The sequence below is a fragment of the Danio aesculapii genome, chromosome 24, assembly GCF_903798145.1.
Source record: "Danio aesculapii chromosome 24, fDanAes4.1, whole genome shotgun sequence".
Classification (NCBI taxonomy): Eukaryota; Metazoa; Chordata; class Actinopteri; order Cypriniformes; family Danionidae; genus Danio; species Danio aesculapii.
This window is the reverse complement of record NC_079458.1, coordinates 40,622,857-40,637,856: the sequence shown is the minus strand read 5'-3', so window position 1 is coordinate 40,637,856 and position 15,000 is coordinate 40,622,857. Positions and strand designations below refer to the sequence as shown.

General features: G+C 37.1%; 1 protein-coding gene across 4 annotated transcripts in view; it reads right to left on the bottom strand.

Moving 5' to 3' along the window:
• The window catches only part of pard3aa (par-3 family cell polarity regulator alpha, a), a 708,633-nt gene that overhangs the window by 366,649 nt on the left and 326,984 nt on the right, over nt 1–15,000 (bottom strand). For all 4 annotated transcript variants that reach the window (XM_056450319.1, XM_056450321.1, XM_056450320.1 and 1 more), the window contains exons 8-10: nt 14,737–14,862; nt 7,422–7,579; nt 5,182–5,367 (exon numbers count right to left, since the gene is read on the bottom strand). In XM_056450319.1, coding sequence (XP_056306294.1) covers nt 5,182–5,367; nt 7,422–7,579; nt 14,737–14,862 — 470 coding nt within the window. The remainder of the gene's footprint in view (nt 1–5,181; nt 5,368–7,421; nt 7,580–14,736; nt 14,863–15,000) is intronic.

Here is a 15,000-nt window from a genome sequence, read left to right as displayed (position 1 = left end):
ATGTGAGAGTGTATGGGTGCTTCCCAGTACTAGGTTGTGGCTAGAAGGGGATCTGCTGCATAAAACATATGCTGGAATAGTTGGCGGTTCATTCCACTGTGGCGACCCCTGATAAATAAGGGACTAAGCTGATGGAAAATGAATGAATTAATGAATTTAGGCATGCTACTTGGCTTACATACTATAAGTATACAAGTTTGGATGAAGCAATGCAGATGTTTTCTTTGTTGTTGCTGGAGTAACCAAAGCCCAATCTGTAAAGACTCCGCCCTCTTGGAAAGGGGTGGGGACTGGCAACTCATTTGCATTTAAAGAGGCTGCAGTAGGTGCCAAGAAATTAGCCCAGCAGGCACACAACGTCATAAGATGTTAATAGGTTAAATTTATTTTGACGTCCAATAACGATGTCAAATGACGTTGATATTTAATTGTTTTTGGATGCGTTGGTCTCTGACTGAAATCTAATGTCGAGCGCCAACATTTTAAGCCAATTGACGTTAAATACTGATGTTTATTCGTCAGGTATGGCGACCAAATCCAACGTCTGATAGACGTCATAGTGGTATTGTCCACACAACGTCATTAGGCGTTGATATATGGTTGTTTTTAGGTTGCGTTGGTAAGTGACCAAAATCTAACGTCGAACCAACATGTTGAGCCAATTGACGTCAAATACTGACGTTTATTCGTCACGTATGGCAACCAAAATCCGTCTGATGGACGTCATATTGGTAATGTACACACAACATCAAGCTGTAACATCATTAGGCTTTGATATTTGGTTGTTTTTAGGTTGTGTTGATAAGTGATCAAAATCCAACGTCGAACCAACATCTTGAGCCAACTGACGTCAAATACTGACGTTTATTCGTCAGGTATGGCAACCAAAATCCGTCTGATAGACGTCATATTGGTAATGTACACACAACATCAAGCTGTAACATCATTAGGCTTTGATATTTGGTTGTTTTTAGGTTGTGTTGATAAGTGATCAAAATCCAACGTCGAACCAACATCTTGAGCCAACTGACGTCAAATACTGAGGTTTATTCGTCAGGTATGGCAACCAAAATCCGTCTGATAGACGTCATGTTGGTAACGTTCACACAATGTCAAGCTTTAACATTATTAGGCTTTGATATTTGGTTGTTTTTAGGTTGCGTTGGTAAGTGATCAAAATCCAATGTCGAACCAACATCTTAAGCCAAATGACGTCAAATACTGAGGTTTATTCGTCAGGTATGGCAACCAAAATCCAACATCTGATAGACGTCATATTGGTAATGTACACACAACATCAAGCTGTAACATTAGGCTTTGATATTTGGTTGTTTTTAGGTTGCGTTGATAAGTGATCAAAATCCAACGTCGAACTAACATCTTGGGCCAATTGATGTCAAATACTGACATTTATTCGTCAGGTATGGCAACCAAAATCCGTCTGATGGACGTCATATTGGTAACGATCACACAACGTCAAGCTGTAACATTAGGCGTTGATATTTGGTTGTTTTTAGGTTGCGTTGGTAAGTGATCAAAATCCAATGTCGAACCAACATCTTAAACCAAATGACGTCAAATACTGAGGTTTATTCGTCAGGTACGTCAACCAAAATCCAACATCTGATAGACGTCATATTGGTAATGTCCACCAAACGTCAAGCTGTAACATCATTAGACGTTGATATTTGGTTGTTTTTAGGTTGCGTTGGTAAGTGATCAAAATCCAATGTCGAACCAACATCTTAAGCCAATTGACGTCAAATACTGACGTTTATTTATCAGGTACAGCAATCAAAATCCAACATCTGATAGACGTCATATTGGTAACAACCACACAACGTCAAGCTTTAACATCATTAGACGCTGATATTTGGTTGTTTTGAGGTTGCGTTGGCAAGTGACCAAAATCCAACGTCTGTCCAACGTTGGACACTGACATCAACCTGACATTGGGTTTAGACGTCAACCAGATTTTCATTTCCAAACAAAACATATTGTCCCATGATGCTGTAGTACAATGTCAATCTGGCATCATATTGACGTCCTGTGCCTGCTGGGAGGCTCCCTGTGCAAGGAAGTGGACATATAATAAGTGCATTATTATATCAGCGTTAATGTACAAGATTTAAATGTAAGATTTTTCATTTAAGAATTCCTCCGTTTTTACTATTATTACTATTATTTTCAATTTATTTCAAGCACTTTTAAAGACCTATGTTTGTTTTTTAAGTACTTTCCAGGCCTTGAATCCATATCCCTGAAATGCTATACTTTCAAGAAGCAAAGCAACCCTGAATATTACTGCACACACACATTCCAGCACATTCTCGTCCTGAATAACACCTTACACACACTCCAGCATGCGAAAGACTTGATGTCAGACTGCGGTTAAAAACTCCCTGTTTCAACCGAGGTTGCATCTTGAATTAAAGGCTAGGAGAGCATACGCCTGTCTGCCCTCCCCAACACTCCATACTTCACAGCGCTGAAGCTCGGCCCGTTTGTTGTCAGGATTTAATTGTGTCTTTACCGCTCGTCGCTCCTGCTGCGTCGACCTAATAGATGCACATACGACAAGCCTGCGACAAAGAAACTTCCTTTCGCTCTTTCATTTAAACAAGCTGGAGCGTGTGATTACGACACCGCTAAAATGAGGACGCGGTGACAAAACAACATCAGACAGAAACACAAAGTTGGAGTTGAAAAAAACAAAACAAAACAAAAAGCCGCCGCTAGCGGAGATCAGAGGCGCTGCTGCATTAGCAGTAAGAGATATTCTGTCTTCTGCATGAATATGCGCCTCTGTTTGTGTCTGTGTGTGTGTGTTTGGCTGTTTTTGTGGTATCTCTGATAGACATTTCCAGTTCTCCTGCGGTGTGAAATGCTGAGATGCAGCTGCCGTGCAGAACGAATGGGATTTGGAGCCGTACGTGAGTCTGTCTCCACACTTTCTGACAATGGCAGATCGAGTGCTTTGAAGTACTAACTGCATTAGTTACACAATGCTAGTCACTACAGCAGAAAAAGATACATGCAGATATCATCAGCTATTAAAATCACAGAAAATAGAGGCGACTTCAAAGAAGGGGGGGGGGGGGGACGCATGGATAAATACATGCATATGTAATATTTATTGCAGTAAATACAGCAACATAATGCACTATTGCAGGAAAAACGCATCTAATTTATGGCTTAGGTTATTGAGGTTAAAATAAATCTTAATGCAATGAGATTTTGGAGGACTGTGAGCTTCTAAAGCCTAATAAACACCTTTCAGCTGTTGGTGGAAGAACATTATGAGAAGGTCAGGGATTTATTGGATACACCAAATCCATTTGATTTCCAATGGTTTAGAAATTAAAAGTCCAACAAACATGAATGAATGAGTGGTTTTTCCAAAATTAAATAAAACAGAAACAGATGAAGGACAATATTAGGACTTGGAAACTATGATAAAATGACACAATTCTGTAATAAAATGATCATTAAACGACTATAGTAAAATAAATTAAGTTAAAAACTGCCTCACAAATATTATTATTATTATTATTATTGTTGTTATTAGTTATTATTATTATTATTATTATTATTATTATTATTATTATTGTTATTATTATTATTATTATTATTATTATTATTATTATTATTATTATTGTTATTATTATTATTATTATTATTATTATTATTATTATTATTATTATTATTGTTGTTATTATTATTATTATTATTATTATTATTATTATTGTTGTTGTTGTTGTTGTTGTTGTTGTTATTATTATTATTATTATTATTATTATTATTATTATTATTGGTATTATTGTTGCTGTTGTTATTATTATTATTTTTATTATTGTTGTTGTTGTTGTTGTTGTTATTATTATTATTATTATTATTGTTGTTGTTGTTATTATTATTATTATTATTATTATTATTGTTATTATTGTTGTTATTATTGTTATTATTATTATTATTATTATTATTAATTCATTCATTTTCTTTTCGGCGTAGTCCTTTTATTAATCCGGGGTTGCCACAGCGGAATGAACCGTCAACTTATCCAGCACATGTTTTACGCAGCGGATGCCCTTCCAGTTGCAACCCATCTCTGGGAAATCTTATTATTATTATGTTCTTATGATATTTGCCACTATCATATACTGTGCTTAGCATATATGAGTACACCCCATTTTGGAAATTTTTATCCATTTCTCAGTGAATATGGGTAATATATATTGGTGCATCTGAACAAAATAGATTTATTAAACAGACTAAACATGCACATGCATCCTCAACTCCATTGTCCAACGTCCTCACACGACAGCTTTATTACTGGCCTATTTATTGACTTGTCGTCTTGCAAGATTGATAAAAATTGTTATGAAGTGGATGTGTTGTAAGAAAATACTTGTACCGGACAACAATTTCTTAATACATCATTCATTCATTTATTTTCTTTTCAGCTTAGTGCTTTTATTAATCAGGGGTCACCACAGTGGAATCAACCACCAACTTATCCAGCATATGTTTTATGCAGCGGATGCCCTTCCATCACTTGGAAACATCCATACACACTCATTCACACACATACACTATGGACAATTTAGCTTACCCTATTCACCTATAGCGCATGTGTTTGGAGTGTGGGGGAAACCGGAGCACCTGGAGGAAACCCACTCAACACGGGGAGAACATGCAAACTCCACATGGAAATGACATCTGACCCAGTGGGCCTTGAACGAGCAACCTTCTTGCTGTGAGGTAATTGTACTACCCATTGTGCCACCATGCTGCCCTCTTAATACATCACCTTATGCAAATCTGGTTCATCTCAACTGGAGTTTTCTTGTATTACAGATTGTGCCTTTAAGTATTTCTACTGTCAAGTTTTACAAATCTTTCCGTCTTTGCAGTTTCTACATAATAAAAACAGATTCTACTTTGTATTTTCCTTTCAGTGAAATGTGTAAAGAGATTTGCGTGTCCAGAAAAGAGGAATAAGGAATTATTATTATTATTAATATGGTGACTGGTGGTTTTGATGTGTCTTCCAGCTGCATGATTTCCTACATTTATAGAAATTCCTCAGATTTGAAGGTCTCCATCTGCATCTGCATCCACCCATCGGTGCTCTGCCAGATCTGACACGCACACATTTCCCCATATCAAACACAACTTTACCTTTCCGCAGCTGGACGCTGAACTTTCGGCCGATCTTCTTGGAGTATCCCACAGATGAGGTGGTGCTGGTGGGTCTGGAGGGCTGGATGGGGTCCAGTTGGGTCTGGTTTAAAGGGTTTGCTGGGTTTGGTAATGTGGGATAACCACGGGTCGACTCTGCTTTGGACATTCTTCTCGGACTAAAGGCTGTAAAACATCAGAATGCTGTGAGAAAACCCAAAACCTTGAGGTAATCAGAGTTCACTTAACTTCAAATGTTGCGTCAGATTAACAGTTTAAATTGGGTTATGCTTTCATCAAACACAACGTCAGTTCTATTAACTCAAAGTTAGTGATTAATTGCATCCAAAATAAAAGTTTGTTTTGACAATATATGTGTCATTCATTCATTCATTTTCTTGTCAGCTTAGTCCCTTTATTAATCTGGGGTTGCCACAGCAGAATGAACCGCCAACTCATCCAGCATTTGTTTTACGCAACGGATGCCCTTCCAGCCGCAACCCATCTCGGGGAAACAATATATGTGTATGTATTGTATATTTTCTATGTATATATAAATGCACGCATGGATGCATTTATTTCCGAAAGTGTTTATTTATATGTAGATATAAAATATATATGTATATATATATATATGTAAATTGTAGTAATTGTATACGAATTTAAATATCAATGTGACAACATTTCTTTATCTTAATTGTTTAGTTTTGCTTCTATGTAAGTGGGCTATGATGACACAGCAAGAATACTCGGCTGGGCCAGTTGGCATTTCTGTGTGGAGTTTGCATGTTTTCCCCGTGTTGCCGTGGATTTTTTCCGGGTGCTCCGGTTTCCCCTACTGTCCAAACACATGCTCTATAGGTGAATTGAATAAACTAAGTGTGTATGAGTGTGTGTGTGTATGAGTGTGCATGGGTGTTTCCCAGTACTGGGTTGCAGCTGGAAGGTCATCCGCTGCATAAAACATATGTTGGAATAGTAGGGGGTTCAATCCGCTATGGCAACCTCTGAAATAGACACTAAGCCGAAGGAAAATGAATGAATGAATGATCTATGTATGTGCGTGTGTTACATTTACATAATGTGACAACTTTTATTTTGGATGCAATTAATAGCAATATTTTTTTTACTTAAAATGAATTTTTTATTACCTGTAGAACCAAACCAACACAGAATGTTCAACTAATGTTAGCATTTGGACCTGTTTTACTTCTTTATTTTCTTTTTTTGTCCTTCAACTAAATAATAATGTTGCAAGAAAGTTCTTTTTAAATTTATTTTGCGACCAAAAAAATGAAATAAATAAATGACAGTAGGGTTAAAAAAATTATTTCAGTAAGGTCAATTTTAATAGCCTAAACAAATCTAATTCAGATCTTTCCTTTATGGTAATTTTAGGTGTTTTATTTTGCAAAAAAAACTCCCAGAATTTAATACAGGTTATGTTTAAATGATTTATAATCTTCTGTTCGGGTTCACTGTCTAGCTGAAATGTCCATCTGGTTTCATCTGGTAATGTAGGTACTGTGACTGAAACAGCTAATATTATTCTGAATGATACTGAAAGATTTCAGCTGCTGTCTGGGCTTTCCATGTCTTTTTAAACCTTCTTTCCTTCATGTGTTCAATACTTTTTCCCTGCGTCATTTTATTACACACTTAATTTCCAAACTAATTAGTGTCATTTTCTTTGTATTTATGGATTATTTTGGTCTTCCCTGACATCTGGTGAACCTTTCAATTCAACAGCACCTTTAAAAATGTTTTGAGACATGTTCAATACTTATTTTACCCGCTGTATTCGAGTTTGTGAGGATGGCTGTGCCACAAAAAGTGTAGCAACTAATATTAATGTACACTGACAAGGAGTAGGTGCTGAATAACATTGAGGAATTTCAGCTGCTGTCTGGGCTTTCCATGTCTTTTACATCTTCCTTTCACCATGTGTTCAATACTTTTTCTCTGTGTCATTTTATTATAGACCTACTTTCTAAACTAATTTGTACAATTGTAGGTGTATGTATGAATAATTTTGGTTTTCCCTGACATCTGGTAAACATTCCAAGTCAACAGCACCTTTAGAAATGTTTAATGCTTATTTTACCCGCTGTGTTTGAGTTTGTGAGGATGGTTGTGCCATAAAAAGTGTACCAAAAAGGTTACGTGCACATCTGAGTATATTAACAAAGTCATATTTCTATGTGAATTGAGTTTATCGGACAAAACAAAAGCTATGATACCTCCTTCCACCAGACTGCCTCTGTCTCCGGATATAGAACCAGTCTGAATGCCCAGTTCATTCTGAGACAGCAGCTCGTATTGGGCTTTTTTCCCTGCTGGAACCACATGAAACAGGATTCGCGGAGTACGCATCGCCTGTCTGAACAGATTCTGGGCCCTGAGGGACAGAAAACATCACACAGTAAGGATGGATCTCGATGTTGACTACTGAACAGGCTCATCCCAAGTACAGGGATTGTTAAAAGCAGAGCGCATGGAGAGGTCAGAAGGTTGCTTTGCTTAATCGCTGGCTAATTGTACCAGTACAGTTGAAAACAAGGTTAATTCACATTATCTGCCATTTCCATAATCGCAAAGCCTTGGGGAGGAAGCAGTGAAACGTATTAGAGGCAGGAAGCGGGATCTGTTTTCATAAGTGTGGAGGATGATAACTGCAGTCCATCAGACATGGGGAAAAGAAACTCTATAACCTGGATAAAACAAATACATACATCATGGATCAATATAAACCACATACAGTATGATGAAGTGGGATGTAAGTGGCTGATGCACATTGGAAACAAACATACACGCATGCAATGAGGAGATTTTGATCAGTGAATTTATAAAAATTAAATATATATATATATATATATATATATATATATATATATATATATATATATATATATATATATATATATATATATATATATATATACACACACACACACACACACACATATATATATACACAACAGTTCTGTCTGGTTCTCGAATCTGAATGCCTGATAGCTATGCAATATTCTGCAATAACAGCACTCGTACAGCCTCCTCATCCTTCTGTGTTACTCCGCCCACATAGTGTGACAGCAGATCAATAAACCCACTACAATTTGACAAATATTACAGCTGATGGACAACATCATTTATTTTGAGGCTTTTTTAGGTGAGAATGTAGTGGTTTAGATTGCAACTATGCAGTTTATTTATAAGGATAGTGCCTACTTTAAATATTTGTAATTTCGAGAGACACATCACATCAGCATCCATAAGCCTGTCATACTGAGCAGAGCAAAGAGGGTTGATGCTCCACCACAAGATGGCGCCAGAGACCACATAATAAGTCCTTAGAGGAGAAAAAAAATCAGCGTACTTTTAAACTCAAGCTGATCAAATCATTATAGATCAGGTAAGTGACATTATAAGTCGATCTCTCTCTTTTGTATGTTGTAGTGCTGTATTTATACCATAGTAATCTTGTAGTGTTTGCTTTGCTTTGGCTTTTTCAGGGTTAACTATTGTGATCTCCCAATTGCAACAGAGAAATACTGGGAGATCTCTGTAGACTGATGGCATTTCATGCCGTTCAGCCTTTTAATCCTAAAATGTGAGCAAAATCACCTGTTTTAGACATTTTAGACATTACGCTAGAGAATCATTCAAATACTCGCTCTAAAGTGACGTTTGTGAAGTTGCAACGGTTTCTGCTGTTCTGACATCAGCTGCAGATGTGAATGAACGGAGGAAGAAAGTAGTTCCTCATATAAAAGTATTTTTAGACTCTCCGTGTTAGATTTTCTGCTTCATATGCAAGATTATGCCGTCGAACTGTTGTATAAATGCAATATCACACTCGTAGCAGTGCGATATGACTGTATATCATCACTAGTGGGCCTGTGGCCTCAGGCCAATGCACGTCTTCCACCAGTGTCGATATACAGCCACATCGCACTGCTACTCGTGTGATATTGCTCATACATATAATGCTTTCATATTCCAGTCAGATTTATCTTTATTTTATGATCCTTCATAGATCATTTTATATACTGATTTATGATCAAGAAACTTACTAAAATTCAAGAAAACTATTGTTACAGTTGCAAACATTTGTGCTGTTTCAGTGCTGTTTGATCAGCCGATTGACTGATTGATTGATTGATTGATTGATTGATTGATTTGCATTTATTTTTAAAAAGTTGATAATCCTTGCTGAGTATTAATGTCTTACACAAATAAACAATACTTAAATCTCTGAAGATACAAGCAACATTAAAAACTATGGCAAAAGTAAACCATTTTCAACAGATAATGTGAATTAAATGCATAATCCTATAGAATTTGCCTTTAGAAGACTTAAAATATAGTAGAGACCACTTTTCGTGTATACCTTACTCAATTTTAAATGTGAAAAGCTCCATTATGTGGAAAAGAGCAGCTCGTTTTCCATGAAAGAAAGACCATCATATGGATTTAAAACAACATGTGCATGAATAAACATGGACAGAATCTTCAATTTATTGGAGAACTATTCCTGTAAACACTGAACAAATATAAAACAAGCACATCGGGATTGCAGGTTAATGCTGCTATTTTGCATATAGATAGTTTGACCCGGGAAAGCAAAACCAGAGATAGCAGAGGAATACCAGCTCGACAGTCATGTTTACTCCGTTAACACTGGTTCCATGGGTTATTTCCGTCTCAATAAACTCTTCATTAGATCAATCTCTGCATCTGGAGAGCAAATAGCGGCTCACTTTAGGGACACCCATCTATTTTTATGCAAATGAGGCCCCGCCCGCCTCCGTGTGCGAGCAGACAAGCGGAGCTGTGACACGCGGCTAATCACGCTACTCCCTCCGTCTGATTGAATAATAAATGACTCCATCAACGCATCATTACATAGCGTTAGATCAACCGCTGATAAATATTTACCCATGCAAACAATCCAATAAGATTAGAATATCGTTATGAATTATAACTCCGCATGGAGCACAATCAGGAAGCGGGCGGAGGGCGAGCGAGATAAAGTAAATATTGTTGTGATTTTTAGCAGCTGCTCATGTTTGAGAGAAAAAGACGACGGCGGATTAAAACCGAACTCTCTTGTGGATCCGCTGCAGTTTGTTTACAGATGACTACAGAACGCACCTTAAGAACAAACAGCATTATCTCATATGTAATACATGCGTTATCAACACAACATGCTAGTCATACTCATTTTAGGGTGCTATTTGCTATAAGACATTTAAAAATGATGCTAATATGATTTAAAATGTTACTATTATGTTTCTAGTTCATTTAACATGCCTCGCTGAGTTGGTACAACACTGCTAGCCCTTTGTTTGTATTTTTAGCCTGTTGCTAACATGATTTTACATTTGATAGCATTTTAGCATGACAATAGCATGTCATAGTTATACTTCCCATGTTCCCCCTCATGATGACGGTTAAGCAATTTGCTAGCATGTTTTAACTGATAACATTGTAGCATGGCAATAGTGGTTATACTTCCCCTGCTCCCCCATGGTGACATGTTTAAGCAATTTGCATGTTTATATATGTTGTCAGCAGGTTTTGACATGGTGCTAAGTTGGTACAACATTGCTAGCACTCTGGTTGTATTTTTAGCTTGATGCTAACACGTTTTTTCACTTTATAACATTTTACCACCGACAATACCCTGCTGAACAAACAGCTTAAATCAGCCTAAGCTAAAATCAACCTAAGCTGGTTGGCTGGTTTTAGCTGGTCAACCAGCCTGGTTTTAGCTAGTCAGGCTGGAAAATGACCAGCTTTAACCAGTTAAAACCAGCTTGATCAGCCTGGTTTAAGCTGGACATAGCTGGTTTTGGTTGATCGCCCAGCCTGACCAGCTAAGACCTGGCTGGAAATAGCAGGAAACCAGCCTGGAAGTGGCCAAAACCCCTCTAAAACCAGGTTGGTCGACCAGCTAAAACTAGCTAACCAGCTTAGGCTAGTTTAAGCATGTTTTTTTCCATGTTTTCCAAGTTAAAGTTACACTTTAGCATGTTTACCCACAATCTCAACATGTTTAAGCAACTTACTAATATGTTTAGACATGATGTTATTTGACATGCTGCTAGCATGTTTTAGCAAGCTGCTAACATTAACATAATACTTAAGTTACTGTTTTAGTCTTTTGCTAATATATTTTAACATTACTATTATATCTTTAGTTTGTCTAATCTAGTTATCAACATGCTTTGCTAAGACAGTACAACATTGCTAGCACTTTGTTAGTATTTTTAGACTGTTGCTAACATGAGTTTACATTTGACAACATTTTAGCACGACATGTCCTAGTTATAGGCTACTTCTCATAATCCCCCTCATGATGACGTTTAAGCAATTTGCTAGTATATTTAGACATGTTGTTAGTAGGTTTTGACATGTTACTAACATTTCAGTTGCTGTTTTAGTCTGTTGCTAACATATTTCAACATTGCTATTTTGTTTTTAGTTTGTTTAATCTAGTTATCAACATGCTTTGCAAAGTCATTACAGCATTGCTAGCACTTTGCTTCTATTTTTAGCCTGTTGTTAGTTAAGTTCTGGCATTTTTTTGCTAGCATGTTCTAACGTTTACATAACATTTAAGTTGATGTTTTAGCACTTTGCTGGTACGGTTAGCCTGATGCTAACATGATTTTACATTTTACAACATTATAGTATGACAATAGCATGTTGTTACACTTTAGTATGCTCACCCACAATCTCAACATGTTTAGGCAATTCACTAATATGCTTAGACATATTGTTAGTTGGATTGTTCCTAGCATGTTTTAACAAGCTACCAAAAATTAAATAACATTTAAGTTGTTGTTTTAATCTGTTGCTAACATAATTTATCATGTCATAGTGTTTTAGAATGCTGTTAACCTAGGATTAAAATGAGCTCAAACTAGTTACTAACATGTTTTGCAAACCACGCTGCTAGCATTGCAGCATGTCCTCGTTGCTACACTTTACCATGTTGTTATTTTAGCACCATTTTAGCAATGTGTTAGTATACAATAAAATGTTGTTAGTAAGTTTTGGATGCTGCTAATACGTTTTAACAAGCTGCTAACTATGTTTTGAAATTATAATATATTTTGACACATGCTAGCAAGTTTTTAACATAGTAACTCATTTAGCAAGTCGTTAAACTGTTTTAACAAATTAGCATGTTTAGGAAGCTGCTAGTATTTTAGCTCTCAGCTCATAAGATTTAACATCCTGAAGCAGTTTAGCATTCTGTTAGCTTGTTACATGTTTGAATGACTCCATCAACCTGTCATTACATATTAGATCAAATGCTAATATATGTTTACTCATACAAACAATCCAATAAGATTAGAATATTGTTATGATTGGATCCCAATCAGGAAGCGGGGAGAGGGCGAGCGAGATAAAGAAAATATTGTTGTGTTAATTTTCATCTGTGTGATTCCAGCAGCTGCTCATGTGTGAGAGAAAAAGACGATGGCGGATTAAAACCGAACTCTCTTGTGGATCCGCTGCAGTTTGTTTACAGATGACTACAGAACGCACATTAAAAAAACAAAGCTCATAATATCTAATATGTATTACACTCATATTATCGACCCGATGCGAGTGTAATACTCAAGGTCATGTTTAATCCTTGAGAATTGGTTGACCCCGTTGGGTTTGCGTATTTGTACTAGCGCAGCTATATAAGGTCCGGACTGGATCTGGTGCAAAAATATGGCCAAGCAATTAAAACATAATAATGCTCTGGGACACTGGGGAAATTAACTGGTGGTGTTGAGTTTGTGTAAGCGGTCTGAATGATGTATGTAAATGAGGTTTCCATTCGATTATGAATTATCGCACAGCTGTGCCCTGTCAGTGCCCTATGATGAACCCTGTCCGGAGGTTTTTGACTCGCTTTTTTAGTTTTCTCTCTTCATGCCATGTGTAGTGGATTACTTCTTCCTGGAAGTATTTCATTTATTTATTTTTTTTTGACATGTCTGAACATATGTGTACAAGGATTATCTTTGATTATATATATATATATATATATATATATATATATATATATATATATATATATATATATATATATATATATATATATATATATATACGCACACATACATACATACATGTATGTATATATTTTTTTCTTCCTGGGCAAGTTCTTTATTTATTTTTATATATTTTTATTTTGTTTTATTTTTTAAATGTATTATTATTTATTTTTTACATATTTCTGAACAGATGTCTCAGTACATCCAGTCTGGCATAGATACTTATTGTCTGTCGTACAGCACACCTGAAAGGTACTATGCATTTAAATTTATTTACAGTGGTTGGTTGGTGGGATGGGTTGGGTTGGTTTGGTTAGATTGGGTGATTGGTTGGTTGGATTGTGTTGGATAGGGTGGTTGATTGTTTGGTTGGGTTTGGTTTGATTGGTTGGGTTTGGTTGGTTGGGTTGGATTGGGTTATTGGTTGGTTGGGTTGAATTGGGTGGTTGATTGTTTGGCTGGATTAGGCTGGGTTGGTTGGTTTGGGTGGGTTTGGTTGGGTTGGTTTGGTTGGTTGGTTGGTAGGTTGGTTAGGTTGGTTTGGTGGGATTGGGTGGTTGGTGGGTTGGATTGTGTTGGATTGGGTGGTTGATTGTTTGGTTGGGTTTGGTTGGATTGGTTGGGTTGGATTGGTTTAGTGGGATTGATTGGTTGGTTGGGTTGGGTGGTTGATTGTTAGGGAGGGTTTGGTTGGGTTGGTTGTTTGGTTTGGTTTGGTTGAGTTGGTTGGTTGGTTGTTTGGTTTGGTAGGATTGGGTGATTGATTGTTGGATTGTGTTGGATTGGGATGTTTATTCTTTGGTTGGGTTGGATCGGGTTGAATTAGGTGGTTGATTGTTTGCTTGTTTTTTTTGGTTTGGTTGGTTGGTATGGTTTGGTTGGGTTGTTTGGTGGGATTAGGTGATTGTTTGGCTGGCTGGTTAGGTTGGGTTGGTTGGGTTGGTTTGGTGGGATTAGGTGATTGGTTGGTTGGGTTGAATTGGGTGGTTGATTGGGTTAGGATGGGTTGGTTGACTGAATATAAACAACAGCATGATTGTCAACATATCTACTTGTGCAAAAGCCTTGTATGTCAAAACATACAAACAAGTCAGATAGATGTTAAAGAAACTTTACGTTTACGTACAGGAAAACAGGCTTTTTTTTTGGTTCATTTCATTTAACAGATGTTCTGGACTGGAAGCAGCATCTCAGTCAGTATCACATTTATCAAACAATGAGGAAATCTATATAAAATGTACAATCAATCTTTCAATAAGCTCTATAGATGCAGATAGAGAAGATGGGAGTGTGGTGAAGGCTGACAGAACGTCTGAGAGCTCATGAAAATATAAAAGCACAGAGAGCTTGTAAGGATAAAGCGGAGACAGTGTCAGGAAAAGTCAAGAAGTCAAGCACTTTTTTGCCGTATGAACCCGCCCTGCAAGTACAGAGGACTTTGTACACCGTATGTTTGTTCCTAAGTAACAAGTGAGCAGTGTGTGTGTCTTACTGTTCAAATCGGATGTTGCGCAGGTCTGCGTTATTAATCCGCACGATGCAGTCGTTCTCCTGGAACAGAGTCTCGCGCTCCGCCTTTCCTCCTCTCTCCAGCCTCTTCACTAACAAACCCAGCGTCCTGGAACAGTCAAAGCACACATTACTGACACCGAGCCCAGCGTTAGTGCTGTTCCCAGAACAGCTGAAACACACATCACCGTCAGAGCCTGACACTGATGCACAGCTTCAACACAGCTCACGGTTCACTTTAGTTTAA